Here is a 22,907-nt window from a genome sequence, read left to right as displayed (position 1 = left end):
CTGTGCACGTGTGATGATGCTTGTCTTTTACAACCCGCAACACTACGCTCGAAACACGTGCTTTTATTTAGCATTAATTATCGTACAGTTCAGCCGGTTTTTTGACTGACTGACCGGCTTTTCACCTTGTTTCGTTTCATGATAATTCCTTAAGATCTCAACCATGTTATTTCTCAGTCGAAACATTACAAAGCAATAACTTTCGCTCGTTAACTTGCTTAAAATTTATAATATCAGCAATATGAAACACGATTTCCACTCTTTTATTATTGCCAGGGTCGGCTTAGCGCTTTCATGTCCGATATGGGATGTAGCCTGAATAAAGCATCCAGCGCGGAGCATGCAGTGCAGAGCGTGCAATCACCGATCTGACTCTCCCTGAGCAATCGGCAATGGCTATCTGGGCAGGTACGTTCTTAAGTATGCGCTCAGGAAGAGCATGGCGAACTACGTGTGTTATTAATGCAATTGGTTGCGGGGTTTCCTTCTTACCAGAGCAGCAAAAGAACGACAACGGCGGGCGCAGCAAGGTAAGAACGAGAGCAAAGGACGCTACTGCGAAACAAAAGCGCTATGGCCAGCAGCGACAGAAAGCCACTCGCAATTTCACGGCGGCCGACAGGGACTTCAACTACAGTGTACTAGAATGCAGGGAAGTATTTAGGGGATTGTTCTAGATATCCGATCGGTTGAGACGCATCCCGATACAATCGCAAGAGTACGCGCACGGTTTATGTCTCCGCATTTGGTCACAAAAGTGCACTTTCGCTCGCATAAAGAGGGTGAATAGGTTTTGAGTGGGAGTAAATTTAGCTGACTTTGCGTGCTTGACCGAGGTCACCTGAAATCACGGCCGACTTCCGAGAAATATCGCATAAAACAAATATGAACGAAGAATAAAATGCCCTATGTCTATATTTGCTCAAAAAGGTGTGGCTGAATGTTAGCCGTAGTTAGCCGAGGCACCCGGCGCCCCACCGCGATTGTATTAAAGTACTTCGTAGAACATAATATTTTGTGTTTGTGTGCTTTTATATAAACGTACCGATACTTATTCTAAGCACTACTTCACCTTCAGAAGTTTTTTTTTTAGAGCGCAGCTCTTAGGCGCCCGTTTCCGCCTTCAGTGGCGTCGGCGTAACCGCGCGGTGCATTATGGGTAAATTCCCCGCTAAATCTACCGGAGAAGTTTCCCCGCTAAATCTAGCGGAAAATTTATCCGCTAAATCTAGCCGGAAATTTTCCCCACAAAATCTAGCGGAAAAATTTCCCCGCTAAATCTAGCGGAAAAATTTTCCCGCTAAATCTAGCGGAAAAATTTTCCCGCTAAATTTAGCGGCAAAATTTCCTCGCTAAATCTAGCGGAAAAATGTCCCCGCTAAATCTAGCGGGAAATTTCCTCGCTATATGTAGCGGGAAAATTTCCCCGCTATATTTAGCGGAACAATTTCCACGCTAAATCTAGCGGAAAAATTTCCCCGCTAAATCTAGTGAAAAATTTCTCTGGGGGGGTCACGTGACCACCGTCGAGGTCACTTGACCCTCAGGTCACGTGACCCGCTCCCAAAGGTCACGTGATTTCGGGGGGGGGGGGGGAAGCGGGGGGTCACGTGACCACACCCCCATGTCACGTGCCCTCCCCCCCCCCCTCGAGGTCACGTGACCCCCCTCCCGAGAACCCGTAACCCTCAGTACCCTTCCCTCCTCCTCCTCAAGAGCTGAGCTCTAATTCGCCGTTACTGGGAGTTGTAAACAGCCTTCTTTTTATTTTTTGTTTGCCCTCTTAGGATTTGATGTAGTGCGTCCATAAGAGCAGTCGCCAAAGCAGTTTTTTTCTCTTTCTCGCTGTTGCTACTGTGTGCAAACAACACCACAGAAAGGAACTAAAACGTGCCTTATATTTTCTTCAAATCGGCGTCTTCAGCCCAAAAGACTCGACGTATAAACCGTCGGAGAAATGGGTGCTCCGACACGCCGCACACGGAGGTTTGAGACACAAGCTCGCTACTTCTCTTCCAACATGACGTTCCGTTCAGCTCCGCACAATTCCGGTATCCCTATGAGAACCTCCTTAGCCACCATGCAGCAGCTCCTTCATGTTGTCTAATTCCGCTTGAACCTAATTTTTGTAGTTTTAAAACACACAAAACATTTACATTATATTAGATTGAAGTTTCCGTGTCCTTGAAGATTTTACGTAAGGTCAATTTTTCCTCAGCATTCTCTAATCCCGATGGACCCCATGCACCTTAGAATCAATGCCAGCGAAGAGAGCACTGCTGACATTTAACGTGAATACCCAACCCGCTTCTTGCTGCGTGTCTCCCCAACGCCACATGACACTAACTCCATCGTTCCCATCGGCTTGCTATGGATGCGCGAAATGAGCAGCTCGTTTTGTGCACGCGGGATAACTCCATGGGGTCCATGGCCTTCACGACGATAACGACGACTCGCGTAACGTACGGCTTACAACCTCTTCCCCGGTCCAGCCCCTCCTCTCCCGATCTCGTCGATCGTGACGTGACGACATGACTTACGCGGCATCCGTGTCGCCATTGGATGCGGCCGTGCGACACTCGGACTGCCGTGCGGCAAATATCTGGCAAGTTGGACGCACGCCGGAGCCAGACGGAGGAGCCCTGATTCGACGCCCCGGTGCAACCAAACTTGTCGTATCTGACCGACGTTGCTATTATTCGTACGTCGGATCGGAAAGTTCCAACACACAAGTGTGTTGTGCTTAACGGTCTCTATGTGCTGCACCCGTGCTTCCCTTCGGAGTGAGCGAACGACGAGTGACATGCTTCTGTGTTTTAAGCAACAGGGTTATGGCATGCGAAGATTAGGCATGTGCCCCTTATCTTGCAAAGAAAAAGGAGGTCTAATATACGAGACAAGACTACGCAGCTGCGATAGAAAAATAAAATGAATTGCCTTGGCAACTGCTTTTGCCGAGGCGCTACCGCTTACACTACTAAGATACAAAAAAATAAAAAAGTGTGTGAAGGTAAATTTCTGCTTGAAAAGAGTGCCGGTGGGCTGACAAAAAAAGTTAAAAAAGAAAAATAGCATGCTTCCGAGAGGGATCGAACTCAGCTCCACTCGTACCTGAGAGCGGCATCCCAGTCTCCAGGCTACCGCTTTTGGTTTTTCTAAATATTTGTTACACTAGTTGCCGCTCCTGTTTTGTTTCCAAGATAGCATTTGTTTACATTATAGATACACAATAAACATAATAACTATATTGCAGTACAAAACATGCTGTAAAGAATAACCGGTATCCAAATCCTATCAGGCGGAACACAAAATAAATGTACTTACACTTACACTCAATGTGTGTTTAAAAAGGCCATTGGGTCCATCTAGGACAGACTTAAACTCTAATAAGTTTCTAGCATGGTCCTATCAGCATTAAGTAAATGTTTAGCCCACGTTGTGTTGGTCAAGAGAAAAGGGCTCCGAGCTCAGGAAAGACACGTCAACCTCTGAGATTCCATGCAGAACTTCCTTCTTCATTTTTATTTTGAGCTCCTTCTCTCGCGCTCGCACGCGCGGCACCGGAGCTCACACGAGCCGCGCGAGTCGCCTTTTTTGGCTCGTCACATGCCGGGGTTTTAGAAACCGTCGACCCGACATTGCGCTTTCATCAGACAAAAACAAAACAACATTAAACAAATACCGCGCTCTGAGATATGCACGAGAGTGAATGTATACATAAAAAAATGCTGAATGAGACACGCTATAAACAAGTGCACAGACTATAAATTCCAAAAGTTCAGTCATCGGGTAGAGGCACTTTAATTCGCGGAAAGGAGTAGACAGTGTCATCAGTGACTGCTTTGATCCTTTTGTAGTCGACGCACATTCGTGTTCATCCGTCCTTTTTCGTGACTAAAACCAAGGGGGATGCCCACGGACTGCGCGATGGTTGCACAATCTTGGCATCGATGAGATCCTTGATCCTCACCTTGACGACATCACGCTGCGCCGTCGACAGTCAACGTGGTCTCTGGGAGACAGGTCTCGCATTACCTGTCGGAATGGAGTGAGGCTCAAGCCGACAGTTTCCAACGTCAATGCTGGTTCGCGCGAAGCAAGCTATGTTCTTTGCAAGAAGCTCTTGAACTTTTTGAAGCTCCTCAGGTGCCAGCATTGAACCAATGTTGAACGTGACACCCTCAACCGATAGCGGTTGATGTTGAGGGCCGACGATTTCCAAAGCATTTGTGCGATCCAGGTCCTCCGACGAAGGCAAGCTTGAGCCACCTAAGATGGAAGCAATTCTGTCGTCGCTAAGCTCGATGTCTTCGACACTTGTGATCCCCCTAGCGACTCGACAGTAGCATCAGAGGGTAGAGCCACTGCTCGAGACGACGGGTTGACCAGGATACGTAGAACGTGCTCTCGTTCTTATCGATAACCATGGGTTCAACTAGAAGGCAGTGGCGGTCGTAGAGCAATTTTGTGCCGCTCACCTCTACCTTCGTTGATTGTCCTCGGACAAGATTCTTCAGGCGTGCTTAAACAAACTTTAGGAACCGCGGAGGTATCAGCTGCTCCGTAACCAAGATGACCTTATGACATGTCGTAAGCGGAGGAATCGAGAAGCTATTTGCACCCCAATTGATCATGGCCTTGCACGCTGTCAGGAAATCGTCACCAAGGAGCAACTTTTCTTCCTCCAGATATGGAACCACGATGAATGCCTGGTTCAGCGTCTGTCCGTCAGCTGTCACTGTGGCAGTCACTTCGCCGAGGTTCGTGAGGAATTGACCACTTGCACCATGGAGATGGATGGAAGAAGGTTGAATCAGAAGTTGCAACTGGTTGGCGATGGAAACGTTGATGAGACTTCTCATTGCCCCTGAATCCAAGGAAGATGTTAGAGGCTGTCCGTTCAGTTGAACCTTTATGGTTTTGGTACCCACTGCTGCGCCACATGGGATGCGCCGAACTACTGATGACCTCTCGCAGGCGTGAGAGGCATCAGCTTGTCACTTCCCTGCGTCGGTGCTGCAGTGCAGTCGAAGCGCTGTTGCCAATTCAAAAAATCTGGTGTGAGCTCCTGCCGACACCGCGTGACGAAGTGGCCGCTCTTCTTACAATTGAGGCACAGCGGACGAACTTCCGGGTGACGAAACGAAGAACGCCGAAAATTCTGGGAAGCTTTTGACGGGCGCTGAGGCGACACGTGCTGCTTCTCTTCTCGCGTGGAGAAAGAGGCTGCGGACAATGGCCATCGTCCGCGTTCTGACGAGGCGGCGACCCGTCCTGCTTAAAGAGTGGGAAGGAGGACGCTTTTTTGGTTACCTTCGCAGCCTGAGCTGGCTCTGCAGCTACCGTCAATGCCGGTGTCTTTGGTTGGCTGAAGACTACCTGGTCGAAGAGGAGGAATGAGTCCCGCAACTCATCCAACGAAGCAGAGTCTATCGAAGTAGTGCTTTCGTGGTTTGTCAGACAGTGTTGCCAGGATAACCCTGCATTTCTCCGCCTCCGTCTCTGGGTAGTTGCACTCGTCGATGAGCTCTAGTTTGCGGAAGGCGAAGTCTGTGCAGGACTCCCCCGAACGCTGACTTGCGCCGAACATCTGTTTCGCTGCAACTTCGTTGTCCAGGTTGTAACGACGACGGAAGGCGGTCTTCATTTGCTCCCACGTCGTTTCCTTGGTTGTCTTCAGGTGGTACCCCTCCCACATGAAGTCCTTAGATGGTAGCTTGGATACAATCAATGGGATGGCCTCACTTGGTGCGACCTTAAACGTCTGGAACCAGAAATTCATCTGGTGAAACCAGGCGATGACGTTCTTGCCTAGCTGAGGAACCGAGCTGACAGCCACGTTGGTCAGCGACTTTGTCGGCCGGTCTGGCGTGACTGCAGTATCTGCGGCTGACTCAGCTGTAACAGGAGCTTTCTTCTTGGGTGCCTTGGGCCTCCTTTTCTTGGCGGACTCGCTCTCGGAAAGGTCTTCGATAGAGATTGCGCTGTACAGCGATTCTGCCGACGAAGTTCTCCTAATCTTTGCCTTGAGCTGATCAAGACGATCCACGACAGGCGCCAGCAGTCCGCAGATCAAATTCTCTGTTGCCTGTAGCTGTCTGTTGGTGGCGTCGTCGCTAGGGCGCGATATGTCCTCCAGCCGGTCGATCGGTCGTGCAAAGGTCGCGTTCTTGAGCTCTGCTCGTTGTAGGCGTAGCTGATCCAACTCGGCTTCCAGGATCTCCGTGTCGCTGACGACTGATTGGTATGCGGCGTCCTTGGCGTCGTCATCCAGCCTTCGGAAAGCTTCGATGGAACGTTCCGCCAGCTTGGAGTTACCTTGAAACCTTGGCCGTCCAGGCGACAGTGGTTGGTGGAGACCTGGTCGAAGTGAGCGCCGTCCCCACATAGGTTGTTAGAGTGAATTTCCTGAAAACCCGGGTCCGCGTTCGGGCGCCATATGTGACGATTCGTTCTGTTCGTCAAGGGGAAAGGGCTCAGAGCTCAGGAAAGACACGTCAACTTCCGAGATTCCATGCAGAACTTCCTTCTTCTGTATTATTTTGATCTCCTTCTCTCGCGCTCACACGCGCGGCACCGGAGCTCGCACGAGCCGCGCGAGTCGTCTTTTTCAGCTCGTCACAGACACCCTACAGACTCTATAGGTTTACTGACCATGTATAGCATCTTGAATACATCCCTTTGGAAGAGAGCTTAGGAAAACCCTAGGCCAATGTCTGCTCTTTTCCCATGTAAAGTGGAGATGTAATTAAGATTGCTGTAGGATTGCACTATCATGTAATAGAATGTCTATGGGGCAATTGTGTATTGGAGGCACCTAGGGAGAACCGGGGACGACCACAGCCGAAATTGTATAGGATGCTGCTACAAGGTTACTGAATGTCTATAGGCCAATTTTTATAGGAGGCTCCTTGCAAGAACCTAGGACAGGGGTCTCAACCTCGCTTTGGTGTGGGGGCAAGATGGCCCGCACGAAAATGTGGTGGGCCAACATATTGCGGGGGGGGGGGGGGGGGGTCTCTTAATATATATTATACAAAAACAACAGCAGCTATGGTCCTCCACTTTGCAAAGCATCAGTTTTTTCAGTGATACCCAGCGATTCCCTAAAGATAGGATCTCGCGCTATAGCGGTTCACTAAAACACTTCGGATTTGAACACAGTTTGATTACAATATTTAAAATACTACAACAGAGCCAACGCTCTGAAAGTGTTTTGATACAACTAGAAAGCAAGCACACAATCCTCTCTCTGTAGCTCAATTAACTCGGGAAGTATCCAAGTTTAATAAGTCTCGAAATAAAACCTTTTCGTGCGGTAGTTTCTGCTTTCCTGTGAATATTTATAGCAGCTTTACAATCAAATACTTGAGTCCTAACGGTATATAAGACGAGAAAGTCCTTAATCTGAAAGAAAATAGATTAGTGCCAAATATGTTAAAACTTCATAAGGGCAAAGCTACGTTTATGGTGGAAATGAATGAACCACTAGACGTCATTATTCATGGCGCATGCAGTGCTCCAAGCAAAGGAACCAGAGCTCGCAGCCAGGGAACACCTGCGGGCCACGTCCTTCAGAGTCGCAGGCCGCATACGGCCCGAGGGCCGCGTGTGTTGACACCCCCGGCTTAGGAGGACCAGAGCCTAAATTTTATTAATGCCTCTACGAGGTTAATAGAATGTCAGCAGCCCAATTTTTATGGGAGGCCATTAGAAAAAACATATTGTTAGGGTGATGCCTTCGGCAGCTAACAGGACAGGACAGATGATGACAGAGAAAAGATAGAATGATTTATGGAGGCCGAACCGGCACGTGGAGCCTGGCGCGAGATGGTCGTTCTCGACACTGCCCTGTCGTTGCCCTCATTTTCCTAACAGTACTCCCTCCGACGAAAACGGCCGACCCGGCCGGTGAATAGGAAGACAGAGCACCCTCACAAGATACAAGGGCTTATGAAGGCCCAGCCGGCCCGTGGGGTCACACGCGAGATGGTCGCACGAGCGACTGCCCGGTCGTCGTCTTCACCTTCCCAACAATATCTAGAACTACCAGAGCCTATTTATACTAGGAGTGCCTAAGGTGCTGCCAGGATGCGATTGGGATGCCAAGCCGCCTTATAGTCAAAATCAAAGCTTCTATCGGAACAAATAGTCGTTCTATTTACCGCAATTATATAAAATTTGAAACCCTTTATGTTTTCTCGGTACGTCTTTTTTAAATAAAAGTGATCTTCTTGTTTCTTGATATAGAAAAGAAGGTTGAATATCTCAAACTAAATGAAGTTGTCTCGAACTTGATTAACCCAACTAAAACATAGAGGAGACCTTTCCCAAAAATGTACTCGCCCAGTTGATTAAAAATATGCACGTAAACCAAAACAAAAAAATGAAAGCCGTTTACAACTCCCTGTAACGCCGAATTAGAGCGCAGCTCTTGAGGAGGAGGAGGGAAGGGTACTGAGGGGGGGGGGGTCAAGTGACCTCGGGGGGCGGGGGGGTCACGTGACCTTGGGGGTCACGTGACCTTGGGGGTCGCCCCAAGGTCACGTGACTCCCCAAGGTCACGTGACCTTGGGGGTCACGTGACCTTGTGGGAGTCACGTGACCTTGGGGCGTCACGTGACGTCGGGGGGTCACGTGACGATACCGATGACGTCATCAGTAGCGTCACTGATGACGCCATCAGTGATGATGATGACGATGCGGATGCCGGTGACGTCATCAGTGACGTCACTGATGACCTCATCAGCGATGATGACGATGACGATGCGGATGCCGGTGACGTCATCAGTGACGTCACTGATGACGTCATCAGTGGCTATGACGTCAACGGGGGGTCACGTGACCTCGGGGGGTATCCCCAGGTCACGTGACCGCAGGGGGGGTCACTTGACCTGGGTAACATCGTGACCCTCGTGAGGGTAACCCTAGTAACCCTTGTGAGGGCAACTCTCGTGACCCTCGTGAGGGTAACTCTCATGACCCTCGTGAGGGTAACTCTCGTGACCCTCGTGAGGGTAACTCTCATAACCCTCGTGACCCTCGTGAGGGTAACCCTCGTGAAGGTTACCCTCACGAGGGTTACTAACCCTCGTAACCCTCGTGAGGGTTACGAGGGTAAGTAACCCTCGTGAGGGTAGCTCTCATAACCCTCGTGACCCTCGTGAGGGTAACCCTCGTGAAGGTTACCCTCACGAGGGTTACTAACCCTCGTAACCCTCAAAAGGGTTACCTTCACGAGGGTTACCCTCACGAGGGTTACTAACCCTCGTAACCCTCGTGAGGGTTACAAGGGTAAGTAACCCTCGTGAGGGTAACCCTTGTGAAGGTAACCCTTCTGAGGGTAAAAACCCTCGTAACCCTCGTGAGGGTTACGAGGGTAAGTAACCCTCGTGGCCCTCGTGATCCTCGTGAGGGTAACCCTCATGAGATTAACCCTCGTAACCCTCGTAACCCTCACGAGGGTTACGAGGGTTGCGGTTACGCCGACGGCGACGCCGACGCCGACGGCGACGCCGCTCAAGCCGGGAACGGGCCCCTAAGAGCTGCGCTCAAAAAAGTTTTAGAACGTCCTAGTTGTACATTACATTATTCCGTCGACAAGTATGAATGAGTAACCGAGCAGTGAAACTTAATGATGTACAGTCATGTATCGTTAATATGGACCCCATTAATACGGATACCCCGCTATATGAACACCGCTTTCGGGGACAAACTGGGAAATTCGTGCATTTTTGTCTCGTTATTATGGACAACTAACATTATGGACATGTTTGTAGCGTGAACTACACTGGCCGAGGTTGAGCAGTTTTGCGTGGCTCGCATAATGAGCCGTGCTTCGTGGTGCGCATGCGCGAGCAGCAGTGACATCACACGGCACACAGTAGGCGCGCCGGAGCCGCCGCCGCCGCCGCGCCCGCCTCGCCGGTCTGCGCATTCCAGAGGACAGACGTCATAGCCGCGGCAGACACACTGGTGCCACCGTGTGCCCAGCTGTGAGCCTCCGTTGCGCAGTAGCCAAGTCTGACGCTGCACCGGAGCCGCTTGATAGCGTCTCTCATTTTGTCCGCATAAGCTCAAGCTACGTATATCATGGCATAGCCGGGCTAAACCACTGCAATTTTTTTACGGGAACGGAGGTGTCCATATTAACGAGACATCACTGTATTACCGAACTGTTGTACAACTGTGAAGATTGCAAAGCATACTAGAACCGGGAAGATTCTAGAGGTACTTCGGACACGCAAAAAATAGTCAATTGTCGCCAAGAGTAAGTGGTAGTGCACTAGCGATAAAAAAGCAGGCTTAAAGTTGTAATCCGAAGCATATGTCGACGCGGGTACCGCACAACCACAAAAACACAAAAAGGAGGAGAGCTTCGTGAAGATTCAACACGCTGTGCCACGAGCTGCCATTTGCCGCACCAAACCCTACCGCATAACAAAAATGTATTAAAGGTGCACTGACACATCAAAATTATATTTTTTTTTTCATTATCCGAAACGATTGAAAACGATGCCGGGACATTACCCTCAAAATTCGAAATTTGGATATTCAGTAATGGTGAAGTAAAAACACAATTTCCGAATGCCGAATTCGAAGTTCCCACGCGATCCGCGCCGGTGCGTTGACGTCAAATATTGCGGAGTCCTGAGAGTCCACTTTCTTTCACGACTTCCTGCTGTTGCCATCGCGACCCAAAGCGAGGAGGAAAGGAGCGAGCGCCGGCGGACCGGTTTTGAGCGGTGTCACCTGTTTTCCGTGGGAGGATACAAATCCAGGAGACGGCACCACAACGGACTCCGATTTTTGGTATTCAAAAAGAAGGGCCGTAGTGCGTTCGCAATTGCGTTAAACAACATGTTTTACGATTGCCGTTATTAAATGTTATAGAAATTTCGCCTACAAAGCTTCTAAATTTCATGATTCTTGACGTCACGAATCAAAAGAAGCGAGGAGGCGAGAGGCGGGAGAATCAAACGCCAAAAATAAAAAGGCGCGCCCGCGCGGGAAAACTTTTTTTCGCGATGCGTTTTTTTTTTTTTTCCGTGTTTATGACTGCAGCTTGCATCGTTTTAGACGATAAAAAAATACGACCTTTGGGGTGTCAGTGCCCCTTTAAGCTTCGTTGAAAAAATTGCTTGTTGAAGATATACGTGTAGGACTTTTCGTACCCTGATAGCTTCTATGTACATCGACTACGTTGTCACCCACGAAATTTCATTTACCATCAAAATCCACGGCAGTCGCGAAGCACAAAAAACTGCAAGGTCAGCAGCAAGTTGCCAGACAGTGGAGCTATCAAACCGCCAATTGGGTAAGCGAATATCCGAAATGTCACCAATGCTATAAAAAATAATTATTCAAGCTCCAGTGCATGGTCAGTGATCGGTTCGGTGGGGTGTGTACTTTGTGCCACAGACTATGTTGTTTTTTTTTTTGTTGTTTTTTTTTTTGACGTGTGAAAACATGTTTGAAATGCTTATCCTTTAGGACACCTTTGCCAAATACCAAGGAGGTCGGAAATTGTTTTCCAGTTTTTCTTTAGTAGAATCGCCACAGAACATCTCCGTACGCCCTTGATTTTTTAGTCGGCTCAGGTAATGCCAATTTCAATTTTGTTGGTTATGCTTCTAATTATGATTCAGTTTCTATTTTCCTTTGCATAAACACTTCATGTCGTTCTATATTTTGTAGTTGTTTGCTTTTCTGTGGGTTATCTTTTACATTTTTTGTGCCTAAACACTAACGGCTGACATTAACAGACAGAGACACTGTCAATATACTACCACATATGTTCCTCTGCTCCCTATCTTATTCAAAATAAAAACTTAAGTGTGTACGTTTCAATGAATTCTACTACTCTTTTAAAACAAAATGCTCAAAATTGTATCCCTATCTCGTAGATAAACGAGGCTGCCGCACCACTGTGGCAGTGTTTAACGGACACTTTCAATGCGCATATAAGTATCCTTTGAAATCTTACCTCCTGGTCATTTTCGAAAAGAATGCCGTTTTCTGTGAACTGGACCACGTCCTTCTTGATGCGGACGAGGCCAGACAAAATCAGGGAGGGCAGGGAGTCACTGACGTTTATGTGCTGGGCGCCCACTCTGTGCTTAGGCCGGAGTCCGTAGGCCTCGTGGTTGAAGTGGCTGTTCAACAAGGCCTCAAATTTGTCGAGCTTAGTGGACATGGGCACCAGGCGCCCTTTCCATCTGCTCGCTCTGGTGATTAAAGCTGCGTCCAGGGGCATGCCGTTCGGCCCAAGCATCTTGGCGATCCAAGCTCCCCTCCTCGTGGACAAGTACACCTGCAACTCAAGGCTGTCAACATTAGCCAGCAGCTGTTGAATATTTTTTTATTCTCGCGTGCATTAAAAAGTCTTACACCAAATTCATTTTATTTCATTTTTTGTCATCGGGAGGTGGCAATGGCTAAGGCGTGACAAGGTCTTGGATTTTTTGTAAATCAGCAAAAAAATTTCAAGTAAAAAAAAATAGAAACCTCCCACACCCTAGGAAAATACGACGTATATCAGCTACGCATAAACAGTGGAAACACAAAAGAAATTGCTTGCAACAATAAATTTATTGTTTATTTATTTACTGAAAAATGCCGTCAGTCTTCGCTTCTTTCATATTCTAGGACTGATCAAATTAAAGTTTTTCGCGTTTTCTCTAGGTTGCGGAAACGACGACTCGGAAGCTACTCTTCGGAATTGATATATTCAAAAACAGGATTTCAATAGCCATCACCGAGCGCATATAAAAAATAATAGCTTACTCAAAATAACTTTACCTTACGTTTGCTTACGTAGGCATGTCAAGTTCAAAACAATGGTCCCTTGTAGTGCATTCGACTAAACGAGCCACTCTAATAAATTTTCTGTCCGAGGAAGTATCACAGGCTCTTTATTTGCCTGTGTTAGGTGACCCAATTCAGCAAGTACCCATGGATTCACCTCAGTACAGGGATGGCTGTTCAGAAGGGCGCCATGTTAGACGGGTACCCGTATCCAACGAGTGTCTGTATGAAGCGGGTGCCTGTATCAAAGGTTGTCTCCATCAAATGGGTTCCCGTGTCAAACGGGAGCCGTTACAAACGGGCACCAGTGTCCCATAATAACATATGATCTGAATGGGTCGACCAGTTCGCAATTCGTTTGTATTCGAAACGTTGTGTGGGGGTATGAATAAAAGCATAAAACGTTTTATTACCTTGCCAAAGTCAGCCTAAAAAAATTTGTTTAGAAATCGCTTGCAACAGAAACACCTCGCTGCTGGCGCCTTCGACTGCTTATAGTCACTGATAAGACAAAATGAAAACTGTCTCTCTTGTATGCCCTGCATTAAAGGGCAACTCCGTTTCATTTTTGGTTCTGAAAAAACAATGCAGTCCTCTTCAGTATCGCCTAGGAAGACCACACGTGAAATCTTACGACGCAGTTCTGTCTAAATGTTTCTTAAACGGTCCGACAAACTTTGCAACTCGCCAAGTTGCCGAAATCGGCTGACTTGAGCGGGCGAATTCAGGCGCAACCAACAGCGCAGTCAAGGCTACGGCATGGGCGGAGCCAACATTGAGCTAAACGCCATCTACATGGTCCCCTTTTGCTTGTTTTCACTTCTCCGGGTGAGCGTAGAGCATGACGTCAGCAACGTTGCCTCTCGGCGCTCAGCAGTGTCCACGTGATTGGCGTAACGCGCCTGCGCAGCGCGTTTCTTGGGAGCCGGCCGGCCGCCCGCCGTGGTCCCGCCGTTACCGCCGTCTTCCGCGTCACAACCGCCGTCGTCGTCTCACCGATTATCACAATCGGTGAGACGACGACGTCTCTCGGAGTTTCGTCCACACTACGGACACCACGTGCGCGCACACTTATGCCGCAGTTGTGCAGACGTCGTCGAACGCCGCAGACACCAAAACGTGGCGAAGAGTGCGGTGCAGACGACACTCGCGCCTGCCACACGCCCGCCCCAATCCCGCCCGTCGTTGGGCCGAGGATCACGTGACATCTCGTACCACGTGATGGCCATGTACTTGGCGACCCGAGGCCAATGTTGCCGGGCGGAGCCTAAGTTTCGGTTTCGATTTCCGCTCGTGTTTAAAATCGGATTTAAAAATATATATCCCATTTTTCGCGAAGCAAACGACGTAGTGTGTTTTACTAGGGCTTTTTAATTCGAAATCAATCATTATCCCGAAATCTTCGGAATTGAGCGCAGTTGCACTTTAAGAACCATCTCGTTCCCTTCCTTCACGTTGGAGGCGGGACAAATGAAAAGCTTTCTGCCATTCTTATTTTGAAAGTGACAATAGTGGCATGGATTTGTATACCAGTTAGCTATGTCTATTGGGTATCCTAACCAGGGTGGCCAACACGGAAAATCTGAATTTCCCTAGCGGACACTTCAAATTTCCCTATTTCTGCCGAAATTTTCCTCGCTTGCCCAAATAATTATACAACACTAAATATTCGTTGTTTTCTGCATCACTTCCAGTTTTACAATGAGAGGTGTGCTATATAGTATTTACGCCTGGCGGTACACTTTTCATAAAAATGAGGTTTATTGGGCAAAAACAGTGCTGAAAGCAACTCTCGCCAGGTAAAATGTTACCGGGGGATTCAAACTGACAAATGAAACCCTCTTTTCGCCTTAGATCTTAGGCACGTCATCAAAACATGGTACTGCTGTAATAACTTTTAGCGCTTTTTTATAATAGTCAGTTCGAGACAAAAGGTGTAACACAAGCTAGGGTTCTCAAACTCAAACACACGGAGCACGACACGCAGTAAGCCCCATTTGGTGCACGGAACTTAACGAAATAGTATTATTCATGGTAAGACTGTGTCTTTGACATGGAAAGTGTTTACCTCCAGACATCGCAGTATTTCTTCGTGTACTCAAGCTTTATTTTTCGAGAAGGCGCAGCAGCGCTCCCAGAAGCTTAGGGTTGGCTGGTCGCCGCCTCCACAGTTTTCATGAGAGCAATGAAAATTGATTTTACCCAAAAACGCTGTTCGATTGCTTCTCAGTGTTGCCAGATGATCGCACAACAAATCGCCAAAAGGATGGAGGGAATAACCCATATGCGGCAAAAGGCACTTAAATTCGATGTTATCTCAAAAAGAAATAATGATTGACCTATAAATTTTTAAATAAATAAGGTGTCCAAAAGTTTCCCTCAAACCAGCAAGATTTTTCTTATTCCCACATAAACGTGAATTTTGTTTTAATCTGAGAAATTTTCCTCAGGATGACAGTCCTGGTCCTGTCTTTGAATATACCGATTCATTCCTAGCCGATTTTTTCAGAACAGGAAAAAAACGAAAAAAACAAATTGATTTCGAGCAGTCCTTGAATATGAATGAAGCCAAGCCTCACGGGAGAAACTTTTTAGTAGTTTAGAAATTATTATTGAAACGTATGAACTGTGTTTTCAGTGTTTATACGTTTATGATAGGGCAAAAAAAAAGAGATTGAAGAATAACAGCGAGATATTTTGTGGGTCATAGCTGGAAAACGCTTTTAACAACTTTATGTAAATATGCGAAGCAGCATTTACGACTCTTAAGCGCCAGATGATATTTCCCCGATCTCGGAATTTTTCTTATTCTCATATAGATTAAAAAAACAATTATCTTTCATTAAAGCTTTTAACAAGCGTACTAGTCGTTATGCGAAATATTTACAAATTTAACTTGTCAAATATATAGTCGATGGTATTGCTTGATGTACTCTAAAGACTCGGGGTTGACAGCGAAAGGCCTCAGGAATGTTGGAGAAGGGGTGGCGTTCCGCGTCCAGGTGCGGCCGCGAAGGTCGTTCGTCACAGTACACCGTACATTAATAACATAGCAGTGTTATCTGACACATTTTCGGAAAAATTCAAATCGTCAAAATGTTCATACTGTTCAAAGCCTGTGATTTAAATCAATTAGGGATTTACAGTCAATTATCCATTCTTCTAGTGTTCTGAAAAAAATATAAAGATAGTATTTTTGTCCGTATAATTATGTTTTTAAGATTAACACTCCCTTATTGCAGATTGTCAATTTAGACTCCTGCCAAAAATTGATAAACAAAAAAGCTATATTCGTTAATAATTTACCCATATATAAAACTTTGGGGAAAAAAAGCTTGACGCTTGAAATATTCTTAAATTTTAGCGAAGTCTTTGATGACTTCAAGCATATCATTTTGCTGTACAAATTATTTTCTTATAGTGTGTGATATTTCACTTCTGCTGATCGAAACGCATTTACTCTCTCACATTTAGTTTGGGCAAATGAATAATAAAAAAACAATACTTCTTATTTTTAAACATACCTCAGCAGTTCGACACGGAAGTATCCTGGGACGAATTATTTTTTTATTACTGTGCAGAAGTGGCAAAGTGGACACGCCTTCAAGTTGGAAATGGATATGTAAATTATGCAGACGACACGAGCATATTTTGTTCAAAAGCAGGAGGGTCTCAGGATTAAAGCTAATAAGTTACTTTTGAAATTAAGAATGTGGGCTAAGAGGAATTTTTAAACATGAATGCGTAAAAACTTAAATTAATAATATTCCGCTCATGTCCTTCGAGTGATAGACTTTGCAATCCCATTAGCTTTGGATCTTTGAACACTGAACTTGTAAGAATTGTTGAAACGTGGGTTGCTGTTTTCGATTACAACACGCACTAGAAGAATCCTGTAATATACTTCTGCTCAGGGCCGTAACCAGGGGGGGGGGGGGGGGTAGGGGGTTCTGACCCCCCCCCCCGAAATCTTTTTCTGGGTACGGTCCTGGTCGGTGCACTTGCAGCCAGCCGATTTTAATCTCCACCTCTGCGCACGCGCAGTGGCACCGGTCGGCTACCGGGTACCAAACCGGGACCGGTTCTTCGGTTTCCTATAACTCTCCATTATATGCCACCGATGCACATGATTCATAGGCGAAAATAAGACAAAATGTCCGCTGTTGTCCCCGAAACCCCCCCCCCCCCCCCCCCCCCCGAAATTTTTTTCTGGGTACGGCCCTGCTTCTGCTCAAAACTGGGCAAATACGTGGGAATTCTTAGTAAACATAGACATGATTTTCACACAAATATGAAGAAGGTTTAATGTAATTGATAATTCTATTCTAAATCGTGTTACCTTAGCCTAATAAAAGTAAATTGGTCTTTATCCGATCTACTTACGATATACTTGTTGAAAAAAGGTGATAGGAATATTTGGAATCATGCCCTATACACGCACAACAGAATGATTGTTGAAATTATTTGAATTTATAAACGTACACCTTAAATACAATTATCGTTTAGCTACTGTGACTAAGTGGCATACTTTTTGAATTAAAACAGACTGCCTGTTTTGTGAATTCGCTAAACGCGCGTTTAAATGCTGTAACTTTATAAGGTGGGTGGTGCTGTTAGTTCGGGTGGTACTTAGAACAGGATGGCACTTAAGCCTTTATTGTCAGAGGCGGATGGTGATCTTAGTGCAGGTAGTGCCTGGGTTTTGCATGGAAACAGATTGCGTGACACCACTGCCTCTTTGTGACGCTGCACGTGCTTTCCTTCAGCACAACTCTGATACAAAGAATTTGAGTTGAATCTTCTTGATCATGAAGAGAGAGGAACCGCGCAATCCTACCACTCCTCGTTCCGTCTGCTCTCTCCACACCACCTGTTTCTGCTCCTTTTTCCCCCTTCCACAACTCTCCGCTCCGCGTGCTTTCACACATCACATGGTTCTGCTCCTCCCGTTCCGGCGTGCAGGATCCGTAGCCCAGCTAACAGCGCATTCGGCTTCCACGCCGGTGACCGTGGTTCCATCCCTACTACCGGTTGCTGTTTTTTCTTTTTTTTTTTAGCGACTACGGATTCACCGAACCCTACATTTTGTGCTTGCGTGTCTCCTGAAGTTGGTTGGCCCTATAAAACTACCACTAGAAAAAAGAGGGCTAAACTCGTCTAGAAACCGCCAGCCTAGGCAACTTGCACAGTGTAGAACAAATTGTGGAAAGCAGAGGATGAGAAATAATTTGCCTTTTCGACTGAACGATTTTTTGGGTTTTGATCTCTATAAAAATAAAATACAACTATCTAACAGCTGTGTATTTGTTTGACTATTTGAGCTTGTTTTACGCGATACTAGCCCGAATTTCGTTTTTGTCTATTTTCTAAACCTGTAATATTTTACAGTCTGGTGATAGTACTTCGTCGTAGCTGCTGAAAAGCTAAATGCTGAGCAGACTTGTAAGTCACTGATTAAAAAGAATCAAACTACTTGTATCATATTACTTTTCGGACTAATTTCGTACCCTATTGAAAATTCTCATTTGTATGAGAAATTTCTGTGTCCAATAAACACATATGAATCATACAAGATATATAAGAAATAGGTTTTCAGAGTCCATCCCGAGGCCTTTCCATTTCGTTCAATAGGTCGCTGTTGGAGGAACGAGAGAATCCAGTCTTGGGCACGTTGGCTTGGGTAGCGCTGCGCTAATTCTTGGAGTATGACCTCCCGTGAAACGTTATCAAAAGCCTTACGCATGTCTAAGGCTAAGATATAGTCGGGAAGCGCTTTTTAACTTCAGCGGTTAATGACACGTCGTAAGAGCCACAGACAATTGTGCGTCCCCATGTTAGGCCGGAAACCTGCCTGAGCCGGGTGCAAGCCCGGCTCAAGCCTATTTCTTGGATAAGGGGGTCCCCCAGGAGTCCATCCTCGAACCTTTGCTGTTCAATCTAGCGATGACACGGGTGGCCCAGCGGCTGGAACGTGACACTGCAGCCCGTTTTACTATATATGCAGACGATGTTGCAATTTGGACTGAAGCAGCGGATTACCCGGACAGTCAAACAATGCAGATCGAACAAGGTGGCGGTCCTCAGCGTCTTGCAAACTCTCGAGGAGCTGGGTCTACAGCTATCCCCGGAAAAAACAGAACTGCTCAGTGTAGATGCCAAGCACGTGACGAACCCCGCTAACCAAATTACCCTCCACGTCGGCTCGCAGGGCATCCAGTCTAGCAATGGCCAGATTCGCATCCTGGGGATTCAGATCGCCAGCTGTATTAGCTCTAAAGCGTTTACTAAACATCTGCGCAAACACTGATCCCCACTGCTACACACGAGTAGACGGGTCTCCGATAAATATGGTGGAGCCGGGGTACCAATCTTGTCAAACACTGGCGCGTGCTACGGCTGTTGGCCCGATACTATATGGTGCACCAGCCTACGACTGCACCCCAACTCCGCTACGAGACATAGAACGCCTGCACAGGGCCACGCTGCGCACCATCGCCGGTCTGCCCAAACACGTGCGCAAAGACAGGCTCTTGGCCACGGTGCCAATACCTCCGATAGATGTCATTATGGCTTAAGCACGTAGCCAATTTACCTCTATATTAGAAAACACCTTAGAAGGGCGAAGCACCCTAGCATGGGACCTTTAGCGCCACATGGTCTGGAGCGGCCCTGGTGAAGCTTCGCCGTGGGACAGCCCCGTCATAAACCTAAAACCCATCAAAGCGATACCTAAACAAAACTCCGAACTCCGTTACCACATAGCCTCCCAGCACCACAACGCTGAAAATAATGGACACATTCACGTTTACACTGACGCCAGTTTTTTGGCGGACCGAGCCGGGCTTGCGTGGCATTGCACCTCTCGACCAGAGCTCACAGGTGCTCAAACTTGTACCCTACCGCAAGGCACCAGCCCGTAGGCTGAACTATTAGCAATCTGGGGAGGAACCTGCTCGATTCCCACCCTCCCTGATCTTTAAAGAGAACAGACGCTAACGCGTACATACCGAATCTATACGGACTCCGTCGCAGCTCTAGAAGAGCTGTCAACACCAACGACCGAAGATGCTGTAAAAACTTCCTCCAACAGCCTCTGATATTACAAGCGATTTAATCTGAGAGCTCGTCATAGCGGTTGCACGATCAGTCCAGAGAAAAAACAATCGTGCGTGCCCGGGCCTTTGATGGCACGAGATCCTCCTTTTCCTCGCAGGTCTTTTCTCCCAGTCGCGAGATGCTGCTATGTTTAACAGGCTCCCACCGCGGACTTGTTGCAGACCTCCAGTGGGTAAAGAAGTTGGACTGGTCTCCTAAAAGTTCGTCCGTACGCCAGTCGCACTTCACACGAGCGAATGATATTGTCTCGTCCAGGGTGCACTTTTGTTATTCGTCCCACCTTCCACGTTGCTCTTGGTCGTCTCGCATCGTGAATAACTACCACGTCCCCGACAGCAATAGGCGTTGTGTTCTTGGGCGGAGTGTGGTGGGCAGAGCGAAGTTGCAAAAGATACTCCTTCATCCACCTTTTCCAAAACTGCTGTGAAATTAGTTCTCGGTAGCTCCATCGCCGTCTTAGTTCACGCGATGTTTGCGGGTTAAAGCTCATTTGGTTCATTGTCAACAACGACAGAAGGCGTTTTCCTACTAGGAAATGTGCAGGTGTTAAAATTGTTGGTTCCCGTTGATCTGAGTAAAGAAATGTTATAGGACGCGAGTTCACGGCGGCTTCTACTTCCTGTAACACCGTCGACAACACTTCAAAATTAAGGTAGCTTCGTGCTAGAACCTTCCTGAGGGAGGTCTTCACTGTCCGTATCATTCTCTCCCAGAAAACTCCCCACCATGCGGCTATTTCGGCGCTAAATTTTCAGGTGATGTCATGGTGGGCGACATAGTCTTGTACATCCTGATGTCGGAGGAGTTTCCAGACAGCTGATATGTCTCTTGCAAGTGTCTTGAATGCCAAAGCGTTGTCTGAATAAAGTAGGTCTGGCAATGCTCTTCTAGAAACGAACCGACGTAGAGCAATCAAGAAGCATTGTGCAGATGTGCTCGTTGTGAGCTCGAGGTGAACTGCTCGTGTGACTGCGCATGTGAAGATGGCGATATATGACTTCTTGTTCTTTTGTTCCTTTGCGTAAAGTGGACCAGCAAGATCAATACCCACGACGTTGAATGGGTGCGTCGCCTCAATGCGTTCTTTTGGCAGTGGTGCCATAGGAGCTGATGCGGCTCTCAAGTGTCTCCTTGCACACTTGGTGCAGTTTCGCAGAGACTTCTTTACGGCTTGTCTTCCGCGTACAATCCAATACTGTTCGCGCAATTCAGTTAAGGTATCTGCTACTCCTCTGTGAAGCACCCGCTGATGTGCCCTGCATATAAGTAACTCGGTGAAGCGATGTGCGTTGGGGAGTATGATGGGGTGTTTAAGGTCTTCTGATGCGTTTAGTTGTTGGAGACGACCACCTACGCGTAAAACTCTGATGTCATCTATGAAAGCTGTCAAATCTTTTAGTTTCGATGACTTGTTCAGCGGCCTTCTATTTAGTATGCTCTGAAGTTCTCCGGAGAATTCATTTTTTGTGTGACCTTTATCCAGTATTGTTCCGCCCTTTTGAGTTCTGCCGTTGAAAGGTAGTTAGACAATTCCTTCAGTGCGCCAGTGTTTTCTTTCAAACGGTAAATCCAAGCAGTGACGCGTAGGACCCTTGAGAGCTCGATGTAGCGTTGCAAGTCAAGTACAGGATAGTCTACGGCAGTTGTTACTTGCAGTCAGGGATGGGCAGTATTTAAAATACAAGTATTTGAAATACGTATTTCAAATACTTTGTGCATTTTGCCTTTGTATTTAACTACAAATTGGGTAATGTATTTGACGTGTGTATTTATATACAAAAACGTGGGTATTTCAAATACAATTGTAATTAAATACAATTTTGTGGGCGAAAATACATCTTGTTCTTATGCAAGTGGTTGTAAGATATAGTCTTCATCCTTTATTCGGCCGTGGGGCTTTTTTCTTTTTCTCATCCGGCTTTATTTTAAAGGCACTCTCCAGAGCAGGAAGAAAACTATGTTCTGCACTCTCAATCAAGCATAAGCGTTTAGTGTTAGTGACTTTGTGATTACGGTGCTAGTCCAGGGCAAGAATATTGACGAAATCGACGTTCACAGGCAGACTGGCTAAATAAGTGCTTGTGACAACTAGTGATGTTTTCCAGCCTGATTTCCATCCATATTTTTGCCTGGAACACTCTAAAGGCGCGGGTCGTCCAGATTTTCGTAACTGGTGCGAGTTGCAACAATACAAAAACTTCTCTAGCTAGTGTTGTGTGTCTTGGTCGTCTCGGTTCTTTGTTGGTCTATACCAAAATGTAATCGACAAAAAAAAACCTGCTCGAAGCTCTGTACTTTTTTCACCTATTACGTTCAAGCTGATTACATTTTTTTTGTGATTATATTACCATTACGTTACTAGAGCCTCGCAGACTAACTCCCGAGTGTGTGATGCAGAATTAAAATGAGATACGCAGAAACCTGTTGCAGGCTCCCTGAAGTCGCTGACGCAAATTTTGAGGAATGCATTTGGAAAAGTATTTGGAGGAGACCAAATACATTGGGTTGTATTTGTATCTTGTACTGAAATTCTTTTTTTAAAAATGTAATTAGATTTGCAATTAAATACATTTTGACGAAGTGTTTTGTATTCGTATTTCGATACATATTTGCGTGTATTTTTTCCATCCCTGCTTGCAGTACATTGGTTTTGATGTCATTGTCTTCCGTGTCGTCTAGGTCGTCTCGTTCGGGATGCGCCTGTGGCCATTCTGGTGACGGTTCCTTGAGCCAAGAAGGACCAGTCCACCACAAGTTGTTTGACTCTAGGTTTGACGCGAAGAGTCCTCTTGTTAGGCAATCTGCCGGGTTTTCTTTACCCGGGCAGAATCTCCAGCGAGCTGTAGGCGTGTTGTTTTGGATTTCCCTCACTTTATTAGAAAAAAATGTTTCCCACCGGTGACTTTGACCTTGTATATACTTCCACGTTATGGTAGTGTCTGTCCACAATTATACTTCGTGGTCTTGAAGAGGCAACGTGTTTT

At 46.7% G+C, this 22,907-nt stretch overlaps 1 protein-coding gene across 1 annotated transcript in view; it reads right to left on the bottom strand.

The window, feature by feature from the left end:
- LOC8032978 (flavin-containing monooxygenase 5) overlaps window positions 1-22,907 on the bottom strand; it is a 77,254-nt gene that overhangs the window by 9,426 nt on the left and 44,921 nt on the right. Inside the window, exon 3 of the mRNA XM_029982792.4 lies at window positions 11,987-12,313. Within this exon, the coding sequence (XP_029838652.2) occupies window positions 11,987-12,313 (327 nt within the window). The remainder of the gene's footprint in view (window positions 1-11,986; window positions 12,314-22,907) is intronic.

This window comes from Ixodes scapularis, unplaced genomic scaffold (assembly GCF_016920785.2).
Source record: "Ixodes scapularis isolate PalLabHiFi unplaced genomic scaffold, ASM1692078v2 PGA_scaffold3__209_contigs__length_174095766, whole genome shotgun sequence".
NCBI lineage: Eukaryota > Metazoa > Arthropoda > Arachnida > Ixodida > Ixodidae > Ixodes > Ixodes scapularis.
Note: the sequence above shows the minus strand (reverse complement) of the source record. Positions and strands in the feature narration are given on the sequence as shown.